Source organism: Tenebrio molitor, chromosome 6 (assembly GCF_963966145.1).
Source record: "Tenebrio molitor chromosome 6, icTenMoli1.1, whole genome shotgun sequence".
Classification (NCBI taxonomy): Eukaryota; Metazoa; Arthropoda; class Insecta; order Coleoptera; family Tenebrionidae; genus Tenebrio; species Tenebrio molitor.
In genome coordinates, this window is record NC_091051.1 from 14,665,041 (window position 1) to 14,680,136 (window position 15,096).

Consider the following 15,096-nt stretch of genomic DNA (forward strand, 5'->3'; position numbering starts at 1 on the left):
TAATTTATCTCCGAGTTAATTTTAGATGGGAAACTATTCCACAGACGATTACAGACACAAATGTAGATAAGTCGATTTTTATGTGATTTATTATTTTAGAGTCGTGTCATCAACATAAACATATTATTTTGAATTCTGAGTACATATATTTACGTTATCTGGTGTTCTATTAATGAAAATTTTATCAACTTCCTAGCTTTGTACAACACGAAAAAATTACGAGAAAATTTGGCGAAATCTGCAATAAAGTAGATAAATGTGGGTCGTGATGATTCTTTCGAGATTTTGCGGGGGGAAAATTAGGGGGTTCGTGAGGGTGATCGTTTTCCCATGCGCTCGAGGGTATGGTGACATAATGAGGTTAAGGGGATGGTTTTTCGACATGAACGTAAGTATCGAATAGTAAATTCGTGACCTACGCTAATATCGGGAACGGGTAAAAATGAAGAACGGAAGTAGAAATTGACGTGCGTTTGCGTGCTCGCATTGTGTCGTGGAAATCCAGGGCGCTCAGTGAAAATTGCATGAAAGGTTAAGATGTGCGTCATTTGACTATAGGAAGCATATTTATGCGGCCATAAACACAGCGTTTGACGGTTGAATAGGGCGCAGGCGACGATAAATGACTCGTGGGTGTAAATTCAGTTGGTTTTGATCTAATCTGTGATTTTTTTGTCGTCGATGATTTATGTCCGGTGCCGTTTCGTAGCTGACGTTTTTATGGACGCCGCGTAAAATAGGGATTTTGGGCGTTCTTTGACGTGGCGCTTTGCGGAATTCAGGTCAAGTCGACCGAACGACCTCATCTCGTCGGAGGAGTCAGGTTGGTCGTCCGAGCTTGATTCTGTTATTTTTGTTAATTCACGTTTAAGTCCAACCAAAGTGACTCTTGCCGGGTCTGACGGGATTTATTGATTTATTCCGGCGGCCGGCTACGTTCGGTGCAGCGCGCGCAAAGTGTGACGTAGGCCATATTTGCTATTGGTGTTCGGTGCGGCATGACGTCATCAACATAACGATTACCGAGCCAGTCGACCGTCCCCCCGCCCCTCGACCGCCGCCGCCGCGTTCCTCGCCGTCCGAGAAAGCGCTGGCGCTGGGTTCTGTTAGTTCTAGTGCAGCGTTCGACGGTGCAGTGTTGTGCGTAGTAACCGTTTCAGGCGCGACCATGTCGTAGTGCCCTACGCAGAGGTCGATGTGCGTGTGACAGCAGTTTGTTTTTATAAACCAGTGACTGGGATTGTCGATAGATGGTGAAGATGTCGGTCATGCAAATGCAGCAGGCCAAGAGGCAGCATTGCTACCTGTGCGACCTGCCCAGGATGCCGTGGGCCATGGTGCACGACTTCTCCGAGGCGGTGTGCCGCGGTTGCGTCAATTACGAAGGCGCCGATAGGATCGAGATCGTCCTGGAGACGGCGCGCCAGATGAAGCGAGCTCACGGCTTCCAGGAGCAGCGCTCGTCCTCGCACGGCTCCAAGAGCCACAGGAGTTCGTCGTCGAGTCACGAGCACCAGAACGGCGAGGTGGTGGCCACGTCGAGCCGCCAGCAGGCCAGCACCCACCATTCCGGAACCTACGGCCTGCATCACTCCCGCTCCGGGATGTTGGCCGACTACCAGCAGCAGCCGCCCCCGCCGCCGCGCGGCACCTCGGCGATGCCCAGGCCGCAGCAGATGGAGACCAACCAGGAGCACGACGCTCTGGTGGCCCGCACGACGGTGCGTCTCCCCACGGCGGCACATCTCGCCGCCCACCACCCCTCTTTGCAGACCCACCATCACTCGGCCAACGGCCGGGCCGGGCCGCTCCAGCAACAGAGCTTGAAAAGGGGTCTCTCGACCGCCGACGATGACGACCACCACGGTCACCACCACTCCAACGGCGACATTAACGGTGCCAAGCGGATGATGTCCGTGGAGGAACACGGCAACGCGGTCAGACCGCCCCTCACCAGAGGCGAATCGCTCCCCGCAGTTTCTCTAGCTCAGCCGTTCGTCGTGTCCACGGAAAGAACCTTCAAACAGGAGAAACACCCCATCAGGACCGCGTCTTTCGACACCGCCACCGCGTTCAAGCCCAATGGTGAGCCGACTTCTGAGAATTTTAGTTTTATTGCCGAGCCCTTTCTCGGAAATACCGCGCCACAAAGCTTGCGTTCCGTTACGCTTTCATTCCGAACCGCTATCTGTTCTTCCACCAAAACGCGCCCTGTCATTTAAAGGAGACCTCGCGTGACGTCACGTATTCTATGCACGTAACGATGACGCTACACATCAACATAAATCGCCCAGTTCTGTGCTCCTAAAACAAAATAGGTGGCGTCTGACATTCAAAACGTTGTCTTAAAGGGGAACGTCGAAACGTTCGTCGATCCAGATCTATTTCGATTTTCGTCCGCGACGTAATGTTTATTTTGGAGAGCGCCGATGCCACCACGACACGGGCGTGTGCACGTCGACACGTCCGTCGGAGCCGCAGCCACCGAAATAAATCCGGGCTCGTCACGGCCTTACGACCGGTCGTACGTTACGTACGTTGCGACACTTGATAACGGACCGTGCCGTCGATATCGGCGATAAGAGCAACCGTGCGTGATGCGTGGGGTCGACTTGCGTGTCCCCCCATCCGGGTGCGTTCGTTGCGAAATCGAAGAGGTGAATGCCATCGAATTTCGAAATTCCGGAACGGCGACGATGGAGCGCAATTTGGCGTCGGACGGTGTGTGCAACGCAACGATAATTGGACGCTTTCACTCGCCGACCATCGCGGCGGAGTCAACCTTGTGACGTAAAAAAGCAGTCGACGAGCCAAATGGATTACGGACCTGTGTGGAGTCGAGAGCCACGCACAAGACCGGTTCCCGGTGTGTCTCGTACGACCGGTTCTTGTAATAACCGCCTTACCTGTCCGTCTACTACTCCACGTCTACTACGTCACCATCGGCTTTCACAACGAGTGGCATTCCCAGAAGATAAGATGACTTTAATGGATGTTTACCTGGCCTAGCTCCGGCTGGCTTGGCCCCCTTTCCACTGTTTACCGTTGCGTTTCTGACACCGATAGGAGCTCTTTCTCGTCTCTTCTTTTTCCTTTTTTTTTTCTTCTCATTTGTGTGCCTTCAGGTGGTCCAGGTCGATGCGGTGGGAACCCGGTTCGGGTTCGTTTCCGACTATTATCCAACAGGCCGCATCGCGAGGGGAGTTCAATGGAACCCGACGGTCCTGCCCCACATTTTCAGCTCTTCCAACCCAATTGTTTTGTTGTTCGTTGCATGATGCTTCGTTCTCGCGGATGCAAACGAGAGCAGTGGAATCGTTTCTATGGTAACTTTCCCAGCGGTGAAGTTGTTTTTCCCGACGCGGAAATTTTCGAAATCGATACAGGTTGCATGGTTGGTGTACGCGACTCGTGCAATTGCCGTTTTCCAACGACCGTAATGAGTCCACCGCACACGTCGAGACCTGTTCGATAAATAATAATTGAACTCGTTGCGCCGAAGAACTACGGGTCTCGTGGAACCAGTCTTGTCGGATGGTGTGTACGGGATGACCTTGGACAGTTTCCCACGGATCAACCCTCGACGTATATGTGCATCTGTCGAATGCAAAAAGTGCATCGAAACTGGTCCACGACGTGACCATGTTGCGGGTATACCTGGATTTTTTCCGTCTTGTTCCAGCGTTTTCCGAACGAGTCAGATGTCGAATCGATCCAGATAACACCGACGTGACACATTCTATTGTTTGATGGTTTTTATTTTGATAATGGGACCAGCAGCCATGTTGATTTATTTGTTGATAGAAGGGGTGATGACGACTTCCATTTTAAATTTAAATCGTATGACCATTTCGCATGTCAATAACTTTCTTAGTCATGCTGTATTGTTTTAAATACGCGTGACAAGCAAACACCCAGACAATTTTTTTAAGGCACCACGTCAAAATTTCTTTTTTTCTTGTGGAGGAGTTCGATCGTCTTTTTTTTTCGAACTGGTTTCCGATGTGTTCCACCAGACAAGGTTTCTCTGCACTGCCAAATGCAATTTATTTTCTAATTAATCTAGTTAGCAAATGTCAAATCAATTGCTGAAGCAGTTAAAATCGGGTCGGATATAAAAACTTGGAACTTTAATTGTTCATTGTTCTTAATAAATAAAGTTTGTTATCTCAAATTGGCGTAACAATTACTGTTTTGTTCCCCAGTCATAAACTTGTTAATGTTTTTTTATTGCTCTTTGTGTATGCTTCCCACAAGAGAAATTCTTCTGTTTATTGTGTTTTTCCGATTCATAGCCAGGGCGGGTAGAAAAGTTGTGTTTTTTTCCTTGTGTTGGATGGCACCAAACGAACGAACGATCCATTTTCGGTGTCGAGGGGGTTGGGTTTATTAGATCGGAAAAGACGGGATCGCATGTCGATAATTATTATGCGATGCGATGCAGCACACCTGTTCGCATGTCGATTGTAAATAAAACCAGTTTTAATAATAAACGCGTCACGTGATGCGCGTCAATCGCGTTATGTAAATGTAACCCAACGGAGATGTGTCATTCTCCAGTCGTTTGTTTTATCCCCAGCTGCCCCAGGTAGATGCGGGTCTACCTTTCTGCTTTACAATAATTAGGTTAAATAGACCGTCGGCCTTGTTGCCATGAAAGAAATCCTGTGTTCTTTTACGGACAGATGGTCGCGTTTCCTTCCTGGCCATCTGTCTGGTAAGGAAATAGATAATGGTATCTTAGAGCCAACGGTATCAAACACCTGTACCGTCCGCGTCAAGGGAACTTCTCCCTTCATTCTTTGGGTCGAAGGAAACGAGATATAATCGAACCCGCGTTTTTTTTTTTGGCTTGACGGTGCCGGTCTTTGTTTGATCCGGGGCGCCCCACCTGTAAATTGATGGTGTTTTAATTGGGCACGAAACGCGTCGAGCAGGTGCCCGTATCCACAACGTAACACAACACAACACTGAAACTAGACAGTATTATTGTTTACATCTCGTTTTCGGCGTTGCGTAATCTCCGTCTGTCCCCGTTTATGTTTACGAAGTAACAGATCAAACATGTTAATTGATTGACGACCGGGAGGCTATTTACCATCGATTTGAAAAGCTAATCAAGCAGTGACACTCGGAGCCATGAATCTGGTTCATGATGTTCTTGCAAATCTAGTTTTCTCTGGCAAGGCAAATGTCAAGCAACAGCGCAGAGACTTTTACGTAACGACTCGACTCTACAAAGGTCACTCGCCATTGTCATTCCAGTTCCACTGTTTATTGCCGGTTCGTATCAATTATTTTTAAATGTCGGAACGGATCCGACGGTGCGAATTCCAATCACGAACATCGGCAACGCCGGATCCGGGACCGTGGCGGTCGCCGCGGCAACGTCGGTAACTAGAGACCCGCCGCGGATACGTGTTTCACTCACGTGACCTCGTTTCGTGCGTCTCGTGACGTAAATCGTGACAATTTTAGCGCTCGTCCGTGTTCGGGGCGGGTCGGCGACGTTCGCCGCCCGAGAATGTGACCACCACAAGTTTTTTCAGGCGTTACGTATTTTTAACAGCAGGCAACGGAAATGGCGTCACGCGCGACGTTGCCACGTCGTTTATCTTTCACGTGCGTCCCGTAACATTTCGGTTTTATTTATCATCATAACAGACGAATGTTGTTTTGTTTGTCGCTGTCGGAGAATTATCAGCGTCCGATGCTTTGTGGCGCGTCGGAAATTTCACGGTTCGAGATAAATTCGCACTCTTCGAATGCGTTCGGATTCGTCGAGACCTCCGGTTCTGGAATGTTTATGCGATATTATTTAATGGAAGATTATGCGAAGAATGCTTTTTATTCGCGTTGAGTCGCGTTATCTCCGCCATTATTTATTCGAAAATTGTATCGCCGTTTTTGTTGCTTTACGGTGGAAGTTGTTTACGGCCGCGTTAACGAATGTAAATCGTGTCGAAAAGTGCGCTTTACGTAAATTAGACGGTCTGCTGAATGACTCACCTGATGTTTCTTGAATAATAATTACTTCCAGAAGGTCGATCTTGTCGTTAAAAGAATTGTTGTCCTTTACACATAGTAAATATTTATAAGCTATAGTACAATAATCATTACACCTGCTATATTTAGTTTTATTCAAGTTGGCAACAACGAAAACGCTAAATTCATGTTTACGGCTCTATCTGTTCCAACTGAAAGAAAACAAACTTGCCGCCTTTGTGTTACTTTTCTTCTCAATTACATATTTTTTTTTACAATTACGCATGTTGTTACATACATATAATAATAATTATTATTATTATGTTTATGTATGCCTAATTATTGCAGTACTATAATTACCCATATCCCTATTAAACTAAATCATCATTTATTTTCAATAAATTTTATTAATTCAATCCAATAATGTTTATTATAAAAGAAAAAATTTTAAAAATGTATGGGTTATAATTATAAATACCCAAGAATACTGCTGATCTTAGTTTACCCACAAAATGTTGGAATTGTGAAAGTTGGTAATATTAATGGAAAGTGGGGAAAAACAGTAACAGAAAAGTATGTAGATGCATAATTTTGTACATAACGGTTCGCAGAATGGACTATTACACATATTTTGAGCCTCCATCTCATAATATTTTACTACGAATAGAAATTCTTGTATGTTCAGTTTGCTTATGGGTGGTCCAAACCTGGCGATAACACATAAATAGTTAATTTATCATTGAAACAAAGAATTACTGCTTGACTGAAAGAATACAGCTTTGATCACGACGTCATTTTGCACTAAACACAAAATTTGAAAAATGAAAAAGTAGTAAATTTTTAATGTTCAAGTGTGTCATCCTAATCTTGTTTTCAGAACTGCATAATTTAAATCCCCGTTAGTGTGTATGTGCATTAGTAGAAATTTTCTCTCAATTATGTATTATCATTCAGAAACAACTTGTTTCTACGTGGTAGTTGTCTTGTGTAATGTTAAATAATTTTCAGGTTTCTGAACATTTTTGCGTTAGTTCCTCGTTTACAGTGTGCAGTCTGTAACACTTTCTAAACAATATAATATTTAAATTTAAAGTCTGAGGTTAACGGCCTCATATTATAATTCCGGTGTTAGTTTAAATTAGGATGAGTTGGAGAAAAACAACTTTATTTATCACAGTAATGGCGAATATCCCATCGTTATCGTTAGGCGTTCAACTCGACCTAAAAAGAATTTACAAAAATGTAATTGGTCTTTTTTGGTAGTCCGATCTAATACCGAACAGTGTTAGCACAGTTTCCATGTAGACTTGTAGATTATGCCAGACCGACTGTACCAGATGGTTAACGTAAGCTTCGAGTACCATAACCAGATTTCTACTGATGTAGGCCTTGCATATCTTGACCTCACCCACACTGGGTGCATTTCTGACTTTGTGCTTTTAATGTTGCAGCTTCGGCTTCGGTGGGAAGCGCTAACGGTTCTAGTTCGGGCTCTCCTTTGAACAACCGAACTGGTTCTCCTCCCGAACCCACCCTCGCCGGTACCACCCAACAGACGCAGTCTTCGGGTGGTACTGGACAGAGTCCGATGGCGGCTTTGATGTCGGTGGCCGACAACTTGCCCCCCGGCAGCCCCAGGTCGGCCGGTGGAAGTCCCCCGAGCAGCGGCGCTCCGCGATCCGCCTCCAGGGGGTCCCAACACTCGCCCAATTCTACAGGTAGTAACGGTGTACGTGGAACACCGGAAATTACTTTTGTTAATTGTGAAGATCTCGTAGGTTCGTCCAGTGGTAGAAGGTCGTCGGGTTCGCGACACGTCTCGTCAACGACAGTAACTTCTACGGAAGCTGGTGCGATGGGACCTAACGATGCGATGACCGGCGGTACCGCCGACAACGTGGCTCCGACCGCTCCCGCCACAACTACTACGTTGAAATGTACTCTCTGCCAAGAAAGACTAGAAGATACTCACTTCGTGCAGTGCCCGTCGGTGCCGCACCACAAGTTCTGTTTCCCTTGCAGTAGAGAAAGCATCAAGAGACAAGGGGCTGGTTCAGAGGTACGGCTGGTGACTGTTTTTTTTTAAGCGAAGTAGCAGCGCTGTCAATCAAATTTGCGTGTTGCGAACGTCATCCGTGACCGATATCGATTGTTTGCGTTTTATTTTGACATCTCTCGAGTGGAAATGACCCCGTTCAATGTTTGTGTAGTCGGGGCTTCTTCCGATATTTTAATTTAGCTAATTACCAGCCCAGACGATCGTTTCGTCCGTTTATTGCTACGTGCTCGTAATTATAGGGCTTGTGTCAGCTGATCTTGACGTTTCAACTCGGAGGTCGTTGACATTGTTGTCAAAATTGACAATTAAACAACGGGGGTCACGTCAAGTTGAGTAATTGAAATAGATCAAATATTAGCATTAGTCACTGTTCAAAATGTAAATTACAAAAACGGATGCACACAATGGTGCGAATCTATTTTTGGAATTGGTACTGCGCGTTGTTTATTATTGCTGTTTTAATCGTTACATGAATTGTTTATTATCCAACATTTCCACGAATTGTTTTACTGCATATGAAGTATAAAAAATTTACATGAACAGTTATTGCCGGTCGCTGTTACAACTAAATAAATGCTTTAAGTTTTATTCTCCAATCAAGTAGAAAATTATGGCGCTGTTGCTTGTGCTCGTTTTGCTATTTATAAACGCCTTTATTTTTTTTTCTGGGGGAGTTGATTGCGAACTGTATTTTTTCCAGGTTTATTGCCCCAGCGGAGAGAAGTGCCCATTAGCAAATTCGAACGTGCCGTGGGCGTTCATGCAAGGCGAAATAGCGACGATACTCGGAGAAGAGTACAAGGTGAAGAAAGAGCGGGAAACCTAATATTGGATGCATTGAGTACCAAGTGCGAGGCTCTCTTTATAACTCGACAACACAAGTCGAGATGTCTCTTTTTAAAATGAAAGAGATGATTTGTTGAAAGTTGCTGGCGAAAGTTTGAAGAAGCTGGATTTACAATGCAGTTTGTCAGTAATCCGGTTGATATGTAAAATTGAAGCGAAGAAGGCTGTGTCGAAACATTAGTTTTATCTTGGACAAGTCGTCCATCTGTCCGTCTTATGATTGTATACCCACCGAATTAAAACAAGAAAATATATATGGCTAACGTCGCCGAAAATGTACATATAAAAATGAGTCGGGTAGTGAAATGATAATTTCGGTTTCTTGATTTGGTTTTTTTTTTTTTGATTTTTGATTCAAGGACGTGGAAAAACGTCAGTTTTCTGCCTAAAAACATTTTTCAATCTGATTTTTTGTCTGTCTCAGCTTTATAGATTTGTGTATTGGACGTTTTACGTTATAATTTGTAAATATTGTACATAAAAAATCGTGCTAAAACTTGCAAAAAAATGTACAAAATATGTTATTTAAGTGAAGTTAGTTTTAGGTGTTGAAAAATAAATTTTATACGCACAACTAGCCAGTAAAATTTTATAACTTTTGTAATTACTCGACTAGTTGTTAGTGTGAAATTTATTTATTTTTGGAAGTATGATTTAGTTTTATTTTGTTGTTTAAAACTGTTCATACTATAAAAGGCCTCTTATAAAGAAAGCTGTAAATATTGTATATTCATCAGCTGTTAACGACATGGAAAATCTACCAGATTTTGGAAATGCCGTTCTTTATTAGTTTGATAGAACTTTGTTATTAATGGTACACTTGGGCCATGGCTTTTTTTTTAATTTATGGAAAGTAACCTAGTCAAAACGTGAAGTGTCACACTTCATTTATAGGAACTCAAAACTCGCTGGTATATTGTAAGAACGATAATTAAAGAAAATCCTTGATTAAAATAACATTTAACTTGTATATTTATACCATGTTTAATGTTCAAGGTCTTCTCACATTTGTTTGCTTGTTTAGTGAGAATATAACGGTAAAACTATCCAAAAAAAGTCAATCCCATTTTATTTCAGATTTTTTTTTCACATGAGTTTATTCTTCCTAAACAATGCTTCAAACAAAACGACCACATTGAATTCTTGTATAGACCTTGTAAATAAAATATTTGTATACCCTAAAACGACATTGTTAACTGCATTAATTGACAAAGAAGTGACGACCATCCCGATCCACTTACCTCGGGAATAATCAATTTAACCGTTTGATTTTAATTTGGAGTACATCATACACATGCACAAGAATTTTTATTAGATTGTATACGACGAAAGCAGTGTTTTTTTATAACTAATAAAATTTTTATGTGGCGTTATGATGTCGATAAACATTGTGAGTTTCATGTCCAATAAAAGTGAGAGAAAATATTTTTTACTTCTCTGGCCCTAAAAGTAGAGGACTTGTAACATTGAGAGTTTTGAAATTTGTGATAAATGCACAGATGTTTGTATTGACAATGTCAATCTTGTACATTTTGTAGTTGTTAATTTGTATAACAACTGACATCTAATTTGTTTGAAAGCTTGTACAATCTTTGCTGTTAGTGGATGTCAAATAAAATGAGATAATCAATGTCTACCAGTTTTTTATTTCTCTCGCCAATTAACCGATCGCGCAAAATTAACCGTTGATGCCCACAAAATCACCACAATCTATTTTAAAAGCGTAATCAGCGCTGTCGGTCAAATGGGTAGTTTCGTAGAAAGTTTCGTTAAGAGTTTGATAATGAAAGAAAGATATGAAGAACTATTTGTTATTTCAGGTGTAGGCCATGCGAAACGCTGTGGCAGTCGAAAGGATCTTTGCCATCTTCTTCCGATCTTGAAATGGTTCCTGTAGCCCAAGATATTAATTTCGAAGAGAAACTTGAAGAGGCCAATTCGTTGATCGAGAAAGTCAGAAAAGCGTTAAAAGACATAGGTAAAGGCATATACAAAGTTCCTGAACACAAAAGAGCTCATGGCGATGCCGACGAACCAGTAAGACAGTGCTCGGAGAACGTCCGATGTGTAGATATGGTGTGCTCGTTTCACGGACAATGTCGAACGTTGGTAAATCAAAACGGCGAGGCAGTTAAAGAACAAAAGACGGTAGCAAAGGAACAAATTCAAGAGTCCAAAGCGCAAGCACCGCAAGCAGACACAAAATCTGACGTAAAAATCGAGGTTGAGGAAAAACAACAAATCAGAGAAGAAGTCGCAAAGGAAAAGCAACAAATCAGAGAAGAAGGTGTAAACGAATCAATAACGCCTGACGTAGAACAGGAGGCTGCCGAAAAGCACCTGGCAAAACCGGTGAACGATGAGGGGAAAGAAAGTCCGAGAGATACAAGTGGGGACGAATTTGTTGTGAAGAAAACAGAAGATAAGAAATTTGTCACTCCCAGTATGGAAATGTTACAAGAAAAATTGCAAGCAATTTCCGAAGTATCAGAAAGTGACGCTTCTACGGAGAAACCTGTCGAGCAGAAGAGACCAGGTTTGTAAATTTATGCACATTGTCCCAGTTGATTTTGTTTTTTTTTTTAGTTCCCAGAATGGAAAGAGGCAGCAGTCCCATAGATCTCACTAGAGGGAAGGTTGAAGCAGGCGACGAGGTCAGCGATCCGAATGCAGGATCTCCGAACCGTCACAGTTTTGTTCAAACATGGACCGAAGGAACCGTCACACAACAGCCGTTTCTGCAAATGCTCCACAGCGACACGACCATCTCAGAAAGTTCCAGAAGCGTCGCTGAACTAGCGTCAGGAATAAAAAAGAATGCTTCGGGAAGCGAAGTCAATTCGAGCGCCCCGGAAGGAACACAATCTCCTGACGCCGCAAAGACGTACGAAAGTGGCAGCAGCTCACGCAGGGGATCTAATCAGAGGTCGTCGAAATTATCGATTCAGATGATGCCCCCTGTCAATATTAGGGGAGGTTTGGTTATGCAGAGGACGCTGAATTTGTGCATCAAACCGACAGGAAGTGTGACGAATGATCTTTCCGTTGACCAAGGTAACATCGGCTACGAAGAAATCACTACTGATGGAGCGGGAGAGAAGTGGGCGGAACCTGAAAAGTCTATATTCGTGAAGTGTCCCGATGATTGCAAAAATCCAACCACCGAGTATTGCAAATATAAAAGTGCAGAATATGAAGACGTGGATTTAAATAATGGAACGAATGAAATCAAAGATGAAAATACAAATGAGGTATTATCTCGGTGTTCAGAAGAAACAGATGGAGTTGTCTTGATAAAACCAGCGATGTCAAATGCTTCAAGAGAAAAACCGAGGAGTTCCCATCAGGAAACTTGTTCCGGGAGAACTCCGAAGATTACCGCGTCGGGAGGATTGAATGAAGACGCTTTGTTGTTGTTTAGATCATTTCAAATTCTGGACGACGAGAAGTATCAAAATCGTCGAGAATCGCAGTTTTCATTGGCGACTCTCACCCAAAACATAGCTAGGAGTGTTCTCAATACAGACCCCGTGAACACGCCACAGAAAAGACTGGAACAGTTGGCACGGATTGAAAATGCAAGTGAAACATTAAGATTGGCCATGTCAGAATCGTCAGCTGTACCTACCATTTATACAGCGCCAAGTGACTCGCAGAGAGTAAAGAAGATCATACATGTGGGACACAGAACTCCTTGGGAAATAGGGTTTTACCAAACGAAATCGACACAGTGTAGTCAAACATATTTGGCACCAAAGGAGACGTCCGTGGCAAAATCTAATCCAGTTCCAGTGGCACAACCTAATCCAGTTCCAATGGCACAACCTAATCCAGTTCCAGTGGCTAAACCTAAGTCTGCAGAAGCATTGACAAGAACTAGTTCTGCGGATGAGATGCCGAAGACTAGTACAGCAGAAGCGTCACCGGTCTCTGGCTCGGCATCGTCATCGCCGAGAAGTAGCACAGCATCTCAACCCGTCACTTCACCGGATCGAACACCGCTAAGCAGGTCTCATTATTCAGATGAAAGCACATCTCGATCTAGTGAACCTACTCCAGTCACTAAAAATACGGATCATGTACAATCTACGGATCCAGTACTACCTACGAATGATGAGATCAGGGAAGAACCCGTGAAGGATATAACACAACACAGATCTCATCACCATCACCAAATAAGCATGGCCGATATCTTGAGTATTCTCAAAGGAGGTAAGGAAAACGCAAACGTTTCGGTGTCGGGATCTATGGATAACGCTAGCTTTATGAGTAAACAACATAAAACATCAGTTACAGTAACTCCCACCGCTGATGGTACGATTTTAAGATCAAATGAGTCATCGAAAGATGAAGTAGGAAAATCTAGTCCCAATAATAAATCTTCACTTTTAGCACTGCCAGTGGCTAACACAGAGGACAATGCCAAAAGCGCCCACAATACCAGCAGCACCAGTAGCAGCAGCAACGATAGCGTTACAAAGGGAAGCGTGATTCATGGCACACCGACGACCATGAGCAAAAAGTCTGCGAAGGAATTTAGTTCCAGCAGCAGTACTAGCAGCAGCAGCAGTAACGCTGATGTGCACAAAAGTGTGCACTCTTCTTCTGCCGAGACAATGACGCACACACAAAACGGTGTCAAGCGCAAGCACACTTCTGACTCCGGTGTCCACGATGATTCGGTGAAGACGGTTCAGAGCATTAGAGATGAAGAAAAGAGGAGTGTGCCGTATGTTAAGACGGATTCTTTAGAGAAAGAAAATGACGTTGAAGTTAAGGAAACTAAACCTAAACACAAGGAACCGGCCGTCGACGTGGAACATGAAGTTTCGAAAGAAACGAAGCCCGCGGATCCCAAAGTTCAGAAAGTCGATGCCAATTTGCAAGTTTCACTGGATTCGTCCACCGGATCGGCAAGTTCTTCAGACACGAGCTTTTATTCGCACCGAGAGCGCCTGAACACCATTGCGTACTTCATTAAGGGTCTGACCGGAACGTCCCAAGACGAACTCGACAAGCTTCGAAGCAACCCTAGTTTCCCGAAAACTGATTTGCCTAACTGGTCCAAAACTGTATTGAAAACGTTGCAAGAACAAAACGCCCTTCCGAGACCGTCTTTAATGTCAGACAAAACAAAGGAAGAAATGAGCAAACGATCTATGTATGAAGTAACTCGAGAACGAGTCATGGATACGACCGATTACGGCGACAGATCTGGAGGCGAATCGAAACAACGGCAACCAGAAGACGCCGAGTCTGTACTTTCAGATAATACGAAAATGAAACGTCTCCGTGAGTTCCAAAAGTTTGCCCAACAGGCACAAGGAAAAGCGAGCAGAGACACCAAGGCGAGCAAATCCAAGGTCGTCATGACGGTCGCCGAAGAGATAGGTGATGTTGGCGAGAAAAGTGACGATTTAGTAAGTTATTCAAAAAGAAATTTGCCTTTCTATCGTCGAGTACTCGGTCGAATACTCGAACCTTCCAATAGAAAACCGATGCAGACGTCACAGAGTGACGCAAATCCAGTCGATGAGTCGGTTTCTGAAGGAGAAATTAAATGTAAGTCTAGTGCTAGTATTGGAGAAGTCGCCCCTCGTAAATATCCTAACGAGAGAAAGAAAAGCGGAAAAGGGGGAGTTAAGTACCTCAAAAAGCACCCCGAGGATTTGATTCGCAAAGAATTGAGTGACAAGTCCCTGAGAATCGCAAGGCAGAGAACGCAGTATAACAATTGGGTCACATATTATTTGCAGAAACATAACAATATGCCATTGATTGATGATAGTAGTTCTATGTCGCCAGATAGTTCTAAGAAATAAATTAGAAGTTACTGTTAAATTCGTTAGTGTGTTTATTAATTAATAAATGCCCCATTTTTCATTTGTATCGTATTTTCTTTAAAAGTCGCTGATGGAATACCAAGTGAGGGTGAGTCCGTCCCCGCGCCTGTCATCGATGTGCATACACAAATAAACTCATGAGCCTCCAGACGTCCCCCATCTGGCACGAACAAATAAAAAGGAACAACTAGATTCTGTGTCTGTGGGTACTGTTACGAGGTCTAATGTACGACCACATTAGGACCATCGTACGACGGTTGGTGAGGGCAAATGACGGGTCAGCGTGGGGGAGAGAGAGATTTGGTCACTTGAACACGGTCGGCACAAGTAACATCAACGGTAGACCCACCGCGAATTAGTGTC

General features: G+C 43.8%; 2 protein-coding genes across 4 annotated transcripts in view; both read left to right on the forward strand.

Moving 5' to 3' along the window:
* Positions 1–14,777, forward strand: part of LOC138133809 (serine-rich adhesin for platelets-like) — a 53,269-nt gene extending 38,492 nt beyond the window's left edge. The window contains exons 3-5 of one of the 2 annotated variants that reach the window (XM_069051767.1): positions 10,711–11,426; positions 11,477–13,102; positions 13,283–14,777. In XM_069051767.1, coding sequence (XP_068907868.1) covers positions 10,711–11,426; positions 11,477–13,102; positions 13,283–14,712 — 3,772 coding nt within the window. In that variant the 3' untranslated portion in view covers positions 14,713–14,777. Of the gene's footprint in view, positions 1–10,710; positions 11,427–11,476 lie in introns of both variants that reach the window. The other variant, XM_069051766.1, reaches the window with a different exon arrangement.
* Positions 996–10,524, forward strand: Pits (Protein interacting with Ttk69 and Sin3A). 2 transcript variants are annotated; one of them, XM_069051770.1, is made up of 4 exons: positions 996–2,085; positions 7,437–7,703; positions 7,764–8,044; positions 8,745–10,524. In XM_069051770.1, exons 1-4 carry the CDS (start codon positions 1,251–1,253, stop codon positions 8,868–8,870), a joined length of 1,509 nt encoding a protein of 502 aa, XP_068907871.1. In that variant the 5' UTR covers positions 996–1,250; the 3' UTR covers positions 8,871–10,524. The 2 variants fall into 2 exon arrangements, with proteins under 2 accessions (XP_068907871.1, XP_068907870.1); XM_069051769.1 differs by having other exon boundaries at positions 1,006–2,085; positions 7,755–8,044.
* Positions 14,778–15,096: the final 319 nt, after the last annotated feature.

Coding starts and splice junctions, on each gene's coding strand:
- Pits (XM_069051769.1), top strand. CDS start 1,251: ATGGTGAAGATGTCGGTCATGCAAATGCAGCAGGCCAAGAGGCAGCAT. Junction 2,086..7,436: donor CACCGCGTTCAAGCCCAATG/GTGAGCCGACTT, acceptor TTAATGTTGCAG/CTTCGGCTTCGGTGGGAAGC. Junction 7,704..7,754: donor ACACTCGCCCAATTCTACAG/GTAGTAACGGTG, acceptor TTAATTGTGAAG/ATCTCGTAGGTTCGTCCAGT.